The following is a 10,740-nucleotide window of genomic DNA, read 5'->3' as shown; positions in this document are numbered from 1 at the left end:
TCACTGTGGTTCACTTAAGCCTTGGATCTGCTCGAATTTTAGGTTCATGTTCTGAAATGATTTTATTTTTTTTTAAAATGAATGAATGGTGAGGATTAAACCCGCACATCACTATGGGCCCAACAGAGCCCTGCCTTTGACGGATTCCGTCTAGGTGAGGCAGCACATAATCCGCTTGACTTAATGCATGCCATATATACGATTGTTAAGTGGCTACATATCAACCATCATGCCATACCAGAGTATCAAATTACTCCCCATCAAGAAAATAACACTTTAATTTTTGAATCCCATCAGCAAGATATAACAATAAACAAACCAAGCTAACATTACATCTTATTCTCTCCCAATCTCATTCAATCCTAGTACTAAAATCCCAAACCTCTTTTTATTTATAATAATTATAAAATTTTATATATATATATATATGATGAGCCTCATTAGGTGGACAGCTCAGCTCTTCCCTAAACTTTTAAATTCCAATTAGCAGCACTGCCTCTTCCCTAGCCCACTTCCTCAGCTCAGGCAAGGCTCGAGAGGCCTGACAACGAATTTCATCAGACCAGTACTGCAATGCGTCCCGTTCCGCTCGCCACACGCAAAGTAGTAATCCTTGATTTCGCACAGCACAAACTCAAACCCCGTCCCACCGCCCTGCGTCTGGTTCGCCACCAACGTCGCATTTTTCAATTCGCAGGCTTGGTAGCTCGTGTTGTTCTCTAGCAAGTAGACACTGTGAGGGAATGTGGTACTGTTTGGCGGGTCATACTTGAAAACTGCACATATGAATACCATCAGTTAATATATAAGATATTAAAGTACTGAAATTTACCCAACCAAGACGTTATTTAAAACCATGGTCTATTTTCATAACGTGACATATGACATGTGACTTCTTCTTCTTTTTTGTGAGTACCGTCTATCGAAAGTAGGGGAGATGCACACACCCAAAGTGTCATTTTGGTAGAATGGGCCGTTTTTATGGGCCCAATCGGAGTAGTTGAATCCGAATCGCCAGTTATCGGAACCGCCAACTATTTTCGTGGCCGCTTGATTGATGGCTGGCATGGAAGCCAACACTAGGAGGATGAGTGCTAGTGCAAAACCAGCTGCACGTTTCGGACACATCTTGATTAAAACTCTTGAGGGCAAAATGGGAAAGAAGGAAGTTATTTGGGATGGTGACTGGTGAGGCTTGGGGTACTGATGGGTATATATAGAGGGAGGTGAGGGAAATGGGGTTAAGGAAACGTCCAAAATAGCATTGGTTTTAGGAGGACGCGGCTTCAGTGGATCCCCGAATATGGGGCCACTTTTATGTATTTTTATTATATCCACGCCGTCCATCCGTTTCGGCAGTTCATTTTATCCCCTAAGCATAAAAAATCTGCATATCCAACTCTCAGATGGATCATACTATAGGAAACAGTGTTGATTAACCGTTAAACACTTCTTGTGGGTCACGAAGGTTTTGGATCAAGATGATATTTGTTTGGTCCCTTCATCCAGGTATTTTTGACCTTATCAACAGGTTTGATGGCAAATAAACATTCCGGTGGCTAGCAAGAACTTTTTAATGGCGGGCGTTCAATCACCACGGCTTCCTGTGGTGTGGTCCACATGATAGTTGGATCTGCCCTAAAATGAGCTGTTAAAACGGATGGACGGCGTGGATATAATAAACATACATTATTGTGACCCAAAAGTAAGGGATCCACGTACCCGAGTGGATCCGGGGATCCACCGAACCCGCGTCTGTTTTACGATGGGGCATAAATGCCCTGCGCATAGAATGGAAATCATGCCTTACACTTTCATTTGCATATGGGTCCTCGATGGCCAGATAATCAAGACCGTCTATTTTCTGTGCAATTGCTTGGACTAGGCATGGTTCAAAAACGACGGTCAAAATATAATTCTGACCATTGTTTTTAAAGATTGGATGCCGAATGGAGATTAATTTTGTTTGTTGGTATGTGATCTTTTTCCATTTCGACTATCCATCTAGTGGACCCTGCCATGAAGGAAAATGCCCTGAAACATACAGATCCGATGATCTTTAACCATCTAATCAGTGACCTTGAAAGAGACTGTAGAAAAAAATCTCAACGGTCAACATTAAGTGGGGGAAGTGGGTGTATTGACCGTTTCTAGAGTGTGATTTTGAAAATAAGGGCCATCTATGATGAGCCTCATTAGGTGGACAGCTCCGATTAGGAAATCAATCTGCCACATGTACGGACAAGGTGCAGAAATGACTGTTACGTATTCTGGTTTTTCTGGTTCTGTTGCATGCACCTCCCTTCTTTCAAACTGTCTATTTGTGGGACAGAATAATCAGCGAGGCTTGATTTTCTATCCAGAATCGGATCCTGCTCATTCGCAGGGAAGATGATCCGGCGGAGCCGAAAAACAGGAATAGAGTAGGTAGCCATCTTTCTACGGTACACGTGTCGGGGTGATATTCAAATCGGGTCCGCCCATATGCAGGTTTGTAGCATGGATGGCCTACATCTCAAAAATCACTCTGATTGGACAATCCTATCCATCTGATCTATGGAAATTAAAGTGACGGTTTAAAACAATAAATTTAACTGTCGGATATGCATTAATGGATGGTATTGCCTCTCGAGAGTATATAGGAGGACCTGGTCGATAACCTTGCTACGTGACCTGTGGACAGATGCCTCTAATGGATCCCCATGCTCCTCTGTGCCATCAATAGGCGCGGATTTCCTGCGAAAGGAAGTTCCTGCACTGGGAAAATAGGTGGGGCCCACTGTGATGTTTGTGAGAAATCCTCCCGGTCCATCTGTCTTTTGAGTTCATTTTAGGACATGATACCAAAAATGAACCGCATCCAAAGCCCAAGCGAGCTGAAAATGTAATAATTAAATTTCTACAATTGAAATATTTGTGGGGCCACCGAAGTTTTGATTCATGCTAATGTTTTTGTTTTCATATCATCCCAATAATAATGACGTTATTAATAATATAGATGACATCTAAATATCAATGTTGAACCAGGAAGATTTTAATGATAAAGAATTTTCCTAATCATATCTTTCTTTAGTATGGCTCACTCAAGCTTTAATGCGGTTCATTTTTTACAACATATCTTAAAATGAACTCACAAGACAGATGGACGGAAAGATTTCTCAAAAATCCCAGCGCAGGAACTTCTTGCGAAAGGCTTTCCCAGGTAATCCATCAATAGGACTTTCATACTTGTGGGCCTGTGGTTCAATGATCAGAACCGTTCATCTGATGGGTCTCGCCGTAGATAGAGGATTCCCAAAATTCGTCCAGATTCAAAGATACCAACGTACCAATGTTTTGAAACCCGGTTGAGCTGCCAACCCTCTTTTGTCGGGTCGGATCCAAACTGGTCTAACGCCTGTCCAGGGTAAACCATGACCGCATGCTGACGTAAAATTAAAGTAATTAAAAATAGAAAATATATATATTCGACGTTCCGGTCCAAAAGATCCACGTTGAACCGGTTCCATGGTCGGATGAAAACACGTGCCCCTGGTTTTAAAACATTGATACCAGCCATTTGATAGTGGGGCTTATTTATTTATTTATTCTTATTTTTATTTTTTTGTTGAATCTGGACCATAGATGTATTCCTCAGTAACCGTCTGAGGGTTGGATCGTTTCATTATTAAAGATTTTAGAGGCATGTCCCATCCAAGGTGGGGACCATGCACACGATGGACAGGGTAGTGTTGCTGCCCCTTTTAAAATCATGTGTTTGATATGATCAATTTGTGGTTGAGCCTACTGGCATACCCATGATCCTCAGATCTAGTGGCCGATTCAATCTGATACAATCTACACCGTTGATCTGTGTAGGCCCATGTAATCGGGAACTCTAACAGTTGGTTCACAGAGATATTCGCAACTTGATATGTGGACTATAGCAAGTGGCTTATATGGATTCTTTGAAACCCAAACATGTCAGTGTACATGACATCCAAGCCATTGAAAAGGAAGACCCCACCTGGAATGATCACAAAAATCAGTCCGATCCACTCATCAGGTGGACCACCATGTATATCATGTCAATCTGTTTGTGCACACCTGATGAGTTGACGTAGCTAATTTTTGTAGTAAATGATCTTCAAAGAACCTGCCTTTCAACGGCTCAGATGTGGTCCACTAAGATGGATGAGATTGTGGGAACATTCTACCAGATATCAGTCATAACAGAATCTGGAAGACATTGGTACTTCTTCCACCACTTTGAAAATGGTGACGACCGATCCACCGTACACGTGGCATGCGGCCAGCTTCTACTGTGAATAAGCCACAACCCATTCATATTACTGGTCCCACAATCCTACCCCTCGAAAGAAAATCAGACCAACAATTACCATGATGGTTCTTCCCTGGTGGGCCCACCATGACAAATCACAAACCATTGCACCACTCTAGTATGAAAAACAAAAACATGAAACCATTTCATTCATGACACCAAACAAATATTTTTCGCTACAAACATACATGAAAATTAAAAACTTGTAATCAGCTAGAAACCCAAACCACACTACATTTTTTCTATTCTCTACCTTTTCTCTTAAAACTCCCCAAAACCTCTCATTATTTATTGAGCTCCTCCAACAAAAGGATGAAAAATCTACTAAGCAAGCATTGCAAATCTTCCACACCACCTTTCTGTTCAACCACGGCAAGGAGCTTTAAGTGGCCACACAAAGAACTTCATCAACCCCGCATTACAGTGAATTCCACCCCGCTCACCGCATGCGAATAAGTAAGGCTTCCGCTCTTTCAAAACAAACTTGAATCCGTCGCCACCTCCTTGCATCACGTTCCCAACCAATGTAGATTGATTCAAATTGCACTTCATGAAGCTCCTGAAGTTCTTGAACAAGTAGACACTGTGCGGGAAGGTGGTGTTGCTGGGCGGATCGTACTTGAAAACTGTCATTATTATAGCAAATGAAATGAGTCATTAATTTAATGTGGACACATTAATATGAAGCTATGATTCACTATGAATTCTTGCAATTTTATATGCGGGCCCACATACAACCATAGTGGACCATTGTATCATACTATAGTTGGCTGATCTCAGCCATTCAATTAAGTGTAAGACTCTTATCAGGTGGGCCACACATGATCATCGGTTTAGATTTGACCATTGAATTATTTAGATTTAGTGATTCAATAGGCCCCACTACAATTTTAATAATCGTAAATAGGTTTGGAGCAGGACGCTTGAACCATGGTCCATATATACGGTTATTAAGTCAGATATATAAGCATATGGTGTGGAGACCTCGGAGGGGAGAAGTGAGATAGTAAGCTTCTAACCTTATTTCCTATAAATACATATCTAGGTCTCATTACTACCATAAGAGAGAAAATCTTAATCTCTTTGAGAGCTTCTCCTAAAGGTATGAGGCATGCGGAAGAACAAGATTCTCATCAGCTATATCGAGGAATCGAGAATGTTTTCCCATTTAGGTACGCCTTAAGATTAATGTCTTGAATCTCCATTATTAATGCATATACAATTCGACAATTCCGCAATATAGATCTAACAATAAGGGCTTCCAAAATGGGCGGTAAGACCATTATTTGCTCTTACCATCCAGTTTGCATATGACTACTATGATCCCATCATTGTTATCAACTGTCTTTATTCATCATAAGTAGCCTCCCACTTGCGCCCCACATATAGGAATTAATTCATTGCTACATTATCCTAGCGACTAACCAAAATATTATTGTGGAAATATGTTCACTCACCCAAAGTGTCATTTTGGTAGAAGGGACCATTCTGAAAAGCCCAACGGTTGTAGTCGAACCCATAGTGCCAATGTTCGGACCCACCCACGATTATCGTAGTGTTCCGAAGAGCTTGACTGGTACGATTGAAGCCGAAGCCAGCGCCCCCTCGTTGCGTCCCTCGGGAAACTTTCGCGGCCACAAGATTATCCGATGGCATGGAGATCAACACTAGGAGAATGAGTCCTAAGGCAAAACTAATAACACTTTTGAAACCCATCTTCAGTCAAAAACAAACTCTTAGAGAGAGACTTCAATGGATCACACAAAGATGGGATGAGAACGATGAGTATGATGATGGAATTTATAGAGGGGGAGGAGAATATGAAGTCAAGTCAAAATATCCAAAATGCCCCTGATTTTAAAATTACAAAAAATACACCTCTTAGGGAGAAGGAGAGACCTTTTGTAGGCTGTTGTAGAGTCTACGTTGACGAAAGCGTATTGAGATTTTGGCAACATTCCATTGAAAAAATGAGCGTTAGTGCGCCATTACCCACAAACACTGCATGTGGGTTGGTGGGAGTTTGAGTGAATTTCTACACGAATATGTTTTAATTAAACGGTTGGATGTTAGGTATCAGGCTGGGGCGTTTCTCACTTGGGCTTTTGAATTTCAGGGAAAGAGAGGAGTTGAATTGAAAGATGTGAGGCTGGGAGAATGCATGAGGCAAAAGAGATGCAACGGTTTTTCAAAAAAGGAGGGAAGAAAGAGAGAAGTATGAAATTTAGGGCCCACGCCCCGCCCCACCCCAAGGGATGAGGATTGCGTGGCGTGCCACACACCACCGACCTTGGTGGTGTGTTGACGTCACCCAGTTATCTGGCCCCACCATGATGTATGTGTTATATCCACACCGTACATCTATTATGGGGGATCATTTTAGGACATGAACTTAAATATGAGGCAGATCCAAAGCTCAGGTGGACCACACCACAGAAAGCAGTGAGGAGAATGACAGCCACTGTTGAAACCTTCCTAAGGCCCACCATGATGTTTATTTTCCATCCAACCTGTTCAGAAGGTCATACAAACCTGGATGAAGGGAAAACACAAATTTCATCTTAATCTAAAACTCCTGGGACCCCCAGGAAGTTTTCAAATGTAGGTGTTTAATCCCCACTGCTTCCCATAGTGTGGTCCACTTAAGGTTTGGATCTACCTCAGTTTTGGGCTCATATCCTAAAATGATCTCACAAAATAGATGGGCGGTGTGGATATAACACATACATCATGATGGAGCCAAACAACTTGGTGACATCAACACACCACCAAGGTGGTGGTGGGTGGTACACCATGCATGCAATCCGCTTTCTACCCCAAGTGGGTCGAACTCCGTTCCACGTGAATTGTAATGGAGCGTGTAAAACAATGCCAGCCAAGCGTTGAATACGTTCGCTAGCAGTGGATTGTGAGAGCATGGCATGTGAGAGCATGGCATGATACCATGGAGATGAGGACCCACTTCACGATAGTGAGAAGGTCAAGGTCAGCGTGTCTGAACCACAGCTTAAAAACGCGGGAACTCTACTCAGGCTCAAACCTAGTTGAGTCTGAGTTGACTCAAAAACTCACACTAACTTTTCTAGTTTTTTCAATGTCATTAAAGTGGCGTTTGAATCTTAAGTTGCTTAAGATAAACTACTAATTAATGTCTCACGTAGCTTATCTTAGTTTGTGCTTATTAAGAATGTAAGTATGTTTGGTAGACAATATACTTATCAGTTTCTCCTCTCTTTCGTCTCTCTTGCGTAACTTATGAAAAGTAAAAAAGCTAAAATTCTGATGATTATTTGTGTTGTCCAAACATTATACATGTAAATCAACGGTGGCTATTCACTCGAATGTGATCTTATGTTTGTGGCCCATATGAGACTTGGAATTTTATCATTTTTGGGTGAAGTTATATATTTTAATAGGCTTATTATAACCATTGTGTCAAACATTACATATATACACTAATTAGATATATTAATGTTGATTTAATAATTAAATTCAAACTCTTATAAATATACTACGCATGACTACTTTTATATTACAGAGATTTTAAACCTAACGTGCCAAACACAATAAAAAGAATCCAAATTCAAGGGGTTTCAAATATAGAGAATTCTAAATCCAGGGGTTTCAAATCTATGCTCCCAAACAAGCCCTAAATACTTTTTAAGTTTTTTTTTTTTTTTTTTTAAAGCTACTTATAACTATCATATACCACACTTATATGAAATGAGACACTTATCTACCGCTATGAGTAGAAAATGTAACTTATTTGGCGGTATCCAAACCTACCCTATATATTTAAGTATATAAATAATATATAAATATTGTATTCAAATTGCTCCAAGTTGAGTCTGGTTGATTTTTTTTGAGTTTTGTCAAATTTTGCTGAGTTTCTTGAAGTCGGGATTTTCTCAAGTTTTTACCCCATCATGACTAGATCCATTTTCCTGAGTCTTGGTGAAATCTGGTCGGGTCGAACTTCCGTTCTAAACCATGGTTTGAACCACCAACAGTGCTCATCTATCGTAAGGTCCATCAGTTCAGTAGCCAAAATCACCAGATCATGGGTCCACACTTGTATGAAGGGGTGGAAATGGGTCTTGCTAGGGCACTGAAGGACGGGCTGCGCCAGAGTCAGCACGGTAAAGAAAAGATATAAGTGATGAAAGGTTGAAATGGTTCAATTCTAGTATTTATTACTATTATTCATCTACAAAGTGTCCCATCATGTAACGTTTGGATCATTGAAACATTATCTGGACCTTTTTAATGTTTTCTAATATTAATATTTTTGGGTAATTCTTTCTTTCTTTTGGTAGAGGCAGGTAATTCTTTTATCCTGATGGGACACATCGGATGAATGAATTGGATGGTATATAAACATAACGGTGGACCCTACTCAAAACTAACGGTAGATGTTCCATCCCATATGTTTCCTATTGGTGTGGCCGACCTGAGTTTTGGATCAACACAATCATTGGATTTCATGTTGAAGATGAGGCAGCATGCTCGATGGAGGGTCTGGATCTCATTAAACTTCCACTCATGCACAGTTAGCCCTAGGTACCTAGGTGACGTCGCCCTTACGTACCTATGACAAGGTAGGCCAGCGCAGTTCTTAACCCAACCTCCACCTTCTGGGGTGCGGCTTCACTCGATCCCCTGATCCACCGACTGTGGGGTCCACAGCTCATTTTAGGATATGATCGCAAAAATGAAGAATATCCAAGTCTTAGGTGGACCACACCACATGAAACAGTGGTGATTGAATACCCACCGTTACAATCGTCTTGGGGGCCACCGGAATGTTTAATTACCATCCAACCTGTTGATAAGGTCACAAAGATCTGGATGAAGGAACCACACAAATATCCGCTTCAAAATTTTTGTGGCCCACAAGAAGTTTTTAATAGTTAATCACCACTGTTTCCCGTGGTGTGGTCTACCTGAGATTTGTATGTACTTCATTTTTAGGATCATATCCTGAAATGAGCTGTAAAAACGGATGGACGGCATGGATGTAAGTCATATACATCACGGAGGGCTCCACAGTAAGGGATCCACCCACCTGGGTTGGACCAAAGCCTCTCCCCACCTGAAGCTGCGCGTCCTGTCTACGGTGATCACAACCAGTCATCTGGCGTGGGTCCTGTCTCCAACGATCACAATCATTCATCGGGCGTGCACAGCCCAGCCCCAAAAGAGATGTGATCACATACGGGCAAAGAGTACCGCAATTTCGGGATGGTTGGTTAATTAATTCTAACCGTGTGACCCACCCAATAAATGGAACAGCCTGATTTTCGTTACAGCTGATCTTCATGGCACGGCCTACTGTTTCCATGGAACTGATTTCCTCTATAAGTGGCAATGCTACCCGAAAAGATAGTTCCTTGCCCGTATCTGGTCAGTACAACCCCTCAAAAAACCATCCGTCAAATTCTAACCGTCCAATAAGGGGGCACCCCTACTAAATCATAACCATTAACCATTAACCACGCATCCACAAGCCCCGATCAACTGGTTAGGTCCATCAAAGCATATGGTAGGGCACACAAGGTAAATGATGAGAAAGGTGGCTCAACACTTTCCATACTTCACACAAGTATCAGATATACGCTCATCTCCAACAATGGTTGCACAGCTTGCATGCAAAACTACAAAAACAAGACACCAGTTTCATCGACAAATGCAGCCGATATCAACGAAGAAAAGTCCAGCGCAAATTACAAGATGGTTTTGATACAGCTTCGCAGCGTTATGAGCTGTAGCCAGGATAGACTCCCCAACCGTACACGTGATGTGTACCTCCAAAATAGCGGGCCACGCTAGATGGATGCTAATCCAAAAGTTACACCAAAAGCATGATCCTAACCAGTCAATCAGCGGTCATCTAACGAACCGTTGAAACAACGTACCGAGCAGTCCGAATTCAATTGAAAATGTCCATTAATCAGATAACAAAGAAGGTTAATCAAATCTCATTTCGAATACATGACCAACTACAGCGAGTCCCACAATTTGGGTGGTTCGGATTTGGGGTACACATCATGTGACAGTAGGGAGCCTCTATATCATAAATAGATGGAAGGGGGCCAACCCAATTGAATCAGAGACAGAGAACGTGAGCGGATTAGACGCGTCCCCGGCCTCACCCAAGACGCGCGGCCCTTAACCGTGGGGCCCACCTTGATGAATGTATTCTATATCTACTGCGTCCATTCATTTTTTCACATCACTTTAGAGTATGAGCCCAAAATTGAAGCAGATCCAAATCTCAGGTGGACCATACTATAGGAAATGGTAGTGATTGAATGCCCTACCATTAAAAACTTACTAAGGCCCACTGTAATGCTTCGGTAATGCTTATTTGTCATCCAACCTATTGGTAAGGTCACATAAAACTGGATGAAGGGTAATAT

At 41.7% G+C, this 10,740-nt stretch overlaps 2 protein-coding genes across 2 annotated transcripts; both read right to left on the bottom strand.

Moving 5' to 3' along the window:
- Window positions 1-472: 472 nt before the first annotated feature.
- On the bottom strand, window positions 473-1,162 carry LOC131244358 (uncharacterized). The gene is made up of 2 exons (XM_058243981.1): window positions 948-1,162; window positions 473-776 (listed from the first exon to the last, which is right to left on the bottom strand). Exons 1-2 carry the CDS (start codon window positions 1,126-1,128, stop codon window positions 517-519), a joined length of 441 nt encoding a protein of 146 aa, XP_058099964.1. The 5' UTR covers window positions 1,129-1,162; the 3' UTR covers window positions 473-516.
- A 3,324-nt stretch (window positions 1,163-4,486) lies between these two features.
- Window positions 4,487-6,496, bottom strand: LOC131244357 (uncharacterized). The gene is made up of 2 exons (XM_058243980.1): window positions 5,779-6,496; window positions 4,487-4,947 (listed from the first exon to the last, which is right to left on the bottom strand). Exons 1-2 carry the CDS (start codon window positions 6,035-6,037, stop codon window positions 4,685-4,687), a joined length of 522 nt encoding a protein of 173 aa, XP_058099963.1. The 5' UTR covers window positions 6,038-6,496; the 3' UTR covers window positions 4,487-4,684.
- Window positions 6,497-10,740: the final 4,244 nt, after the last annotated feature.

The sequence above is a fragment of the Magnolia sinica genome, chromosome 4 (genome assembly GCF_029962835.1).
Source record: "Magnolia sinica isolate HGM2019 chromosome 4, MsV1, whole genome shotgun sequence".
Taxonomy (NCBI): Eukaryota; Viridiplantae; Streptophyta; class Magnoliopsida; order Magnoliales; family Magnoliaceae; genus Magnolia; species Magnolia sinica.
The sequence above is the reverse complement of the archived record's forward strand: the minus strand, read 5'-3'. Positions and strand labels throughout refer to the sequence as shown.

Bases quoted from the DNA above. Each gene is read 5' to 3' on its own strand.
- LOC131244357 (XM_058243980.1), bottom strand. From the start codon at position 6,037: ATGGGTTTCAAAAGTGTTATTAGTTTTGCCTTAGGACTCATTCTCCTA. The intron at 4,948-5,778 runs GTGAGTGAACAT...TAATAATGACAG, and splicing joins CTACCAAAATGACACTTTGG to TTTTCAAGTACGATCCGCCC.
- LOC131244358 (XM_058243981.1), bottom strand. From the start codon at position 1,128: ATGTGTCCGAAACGTGCAGCTGGTTTTGCACTAGCACTCATCCTCCTA. The intron at 777-947 runs GTGTGTGCATCT...TCATATGTGCAG, and splicing joins CTACCAAAATGACACTTTGG to TTTTCAAGTATGACCCGCCA.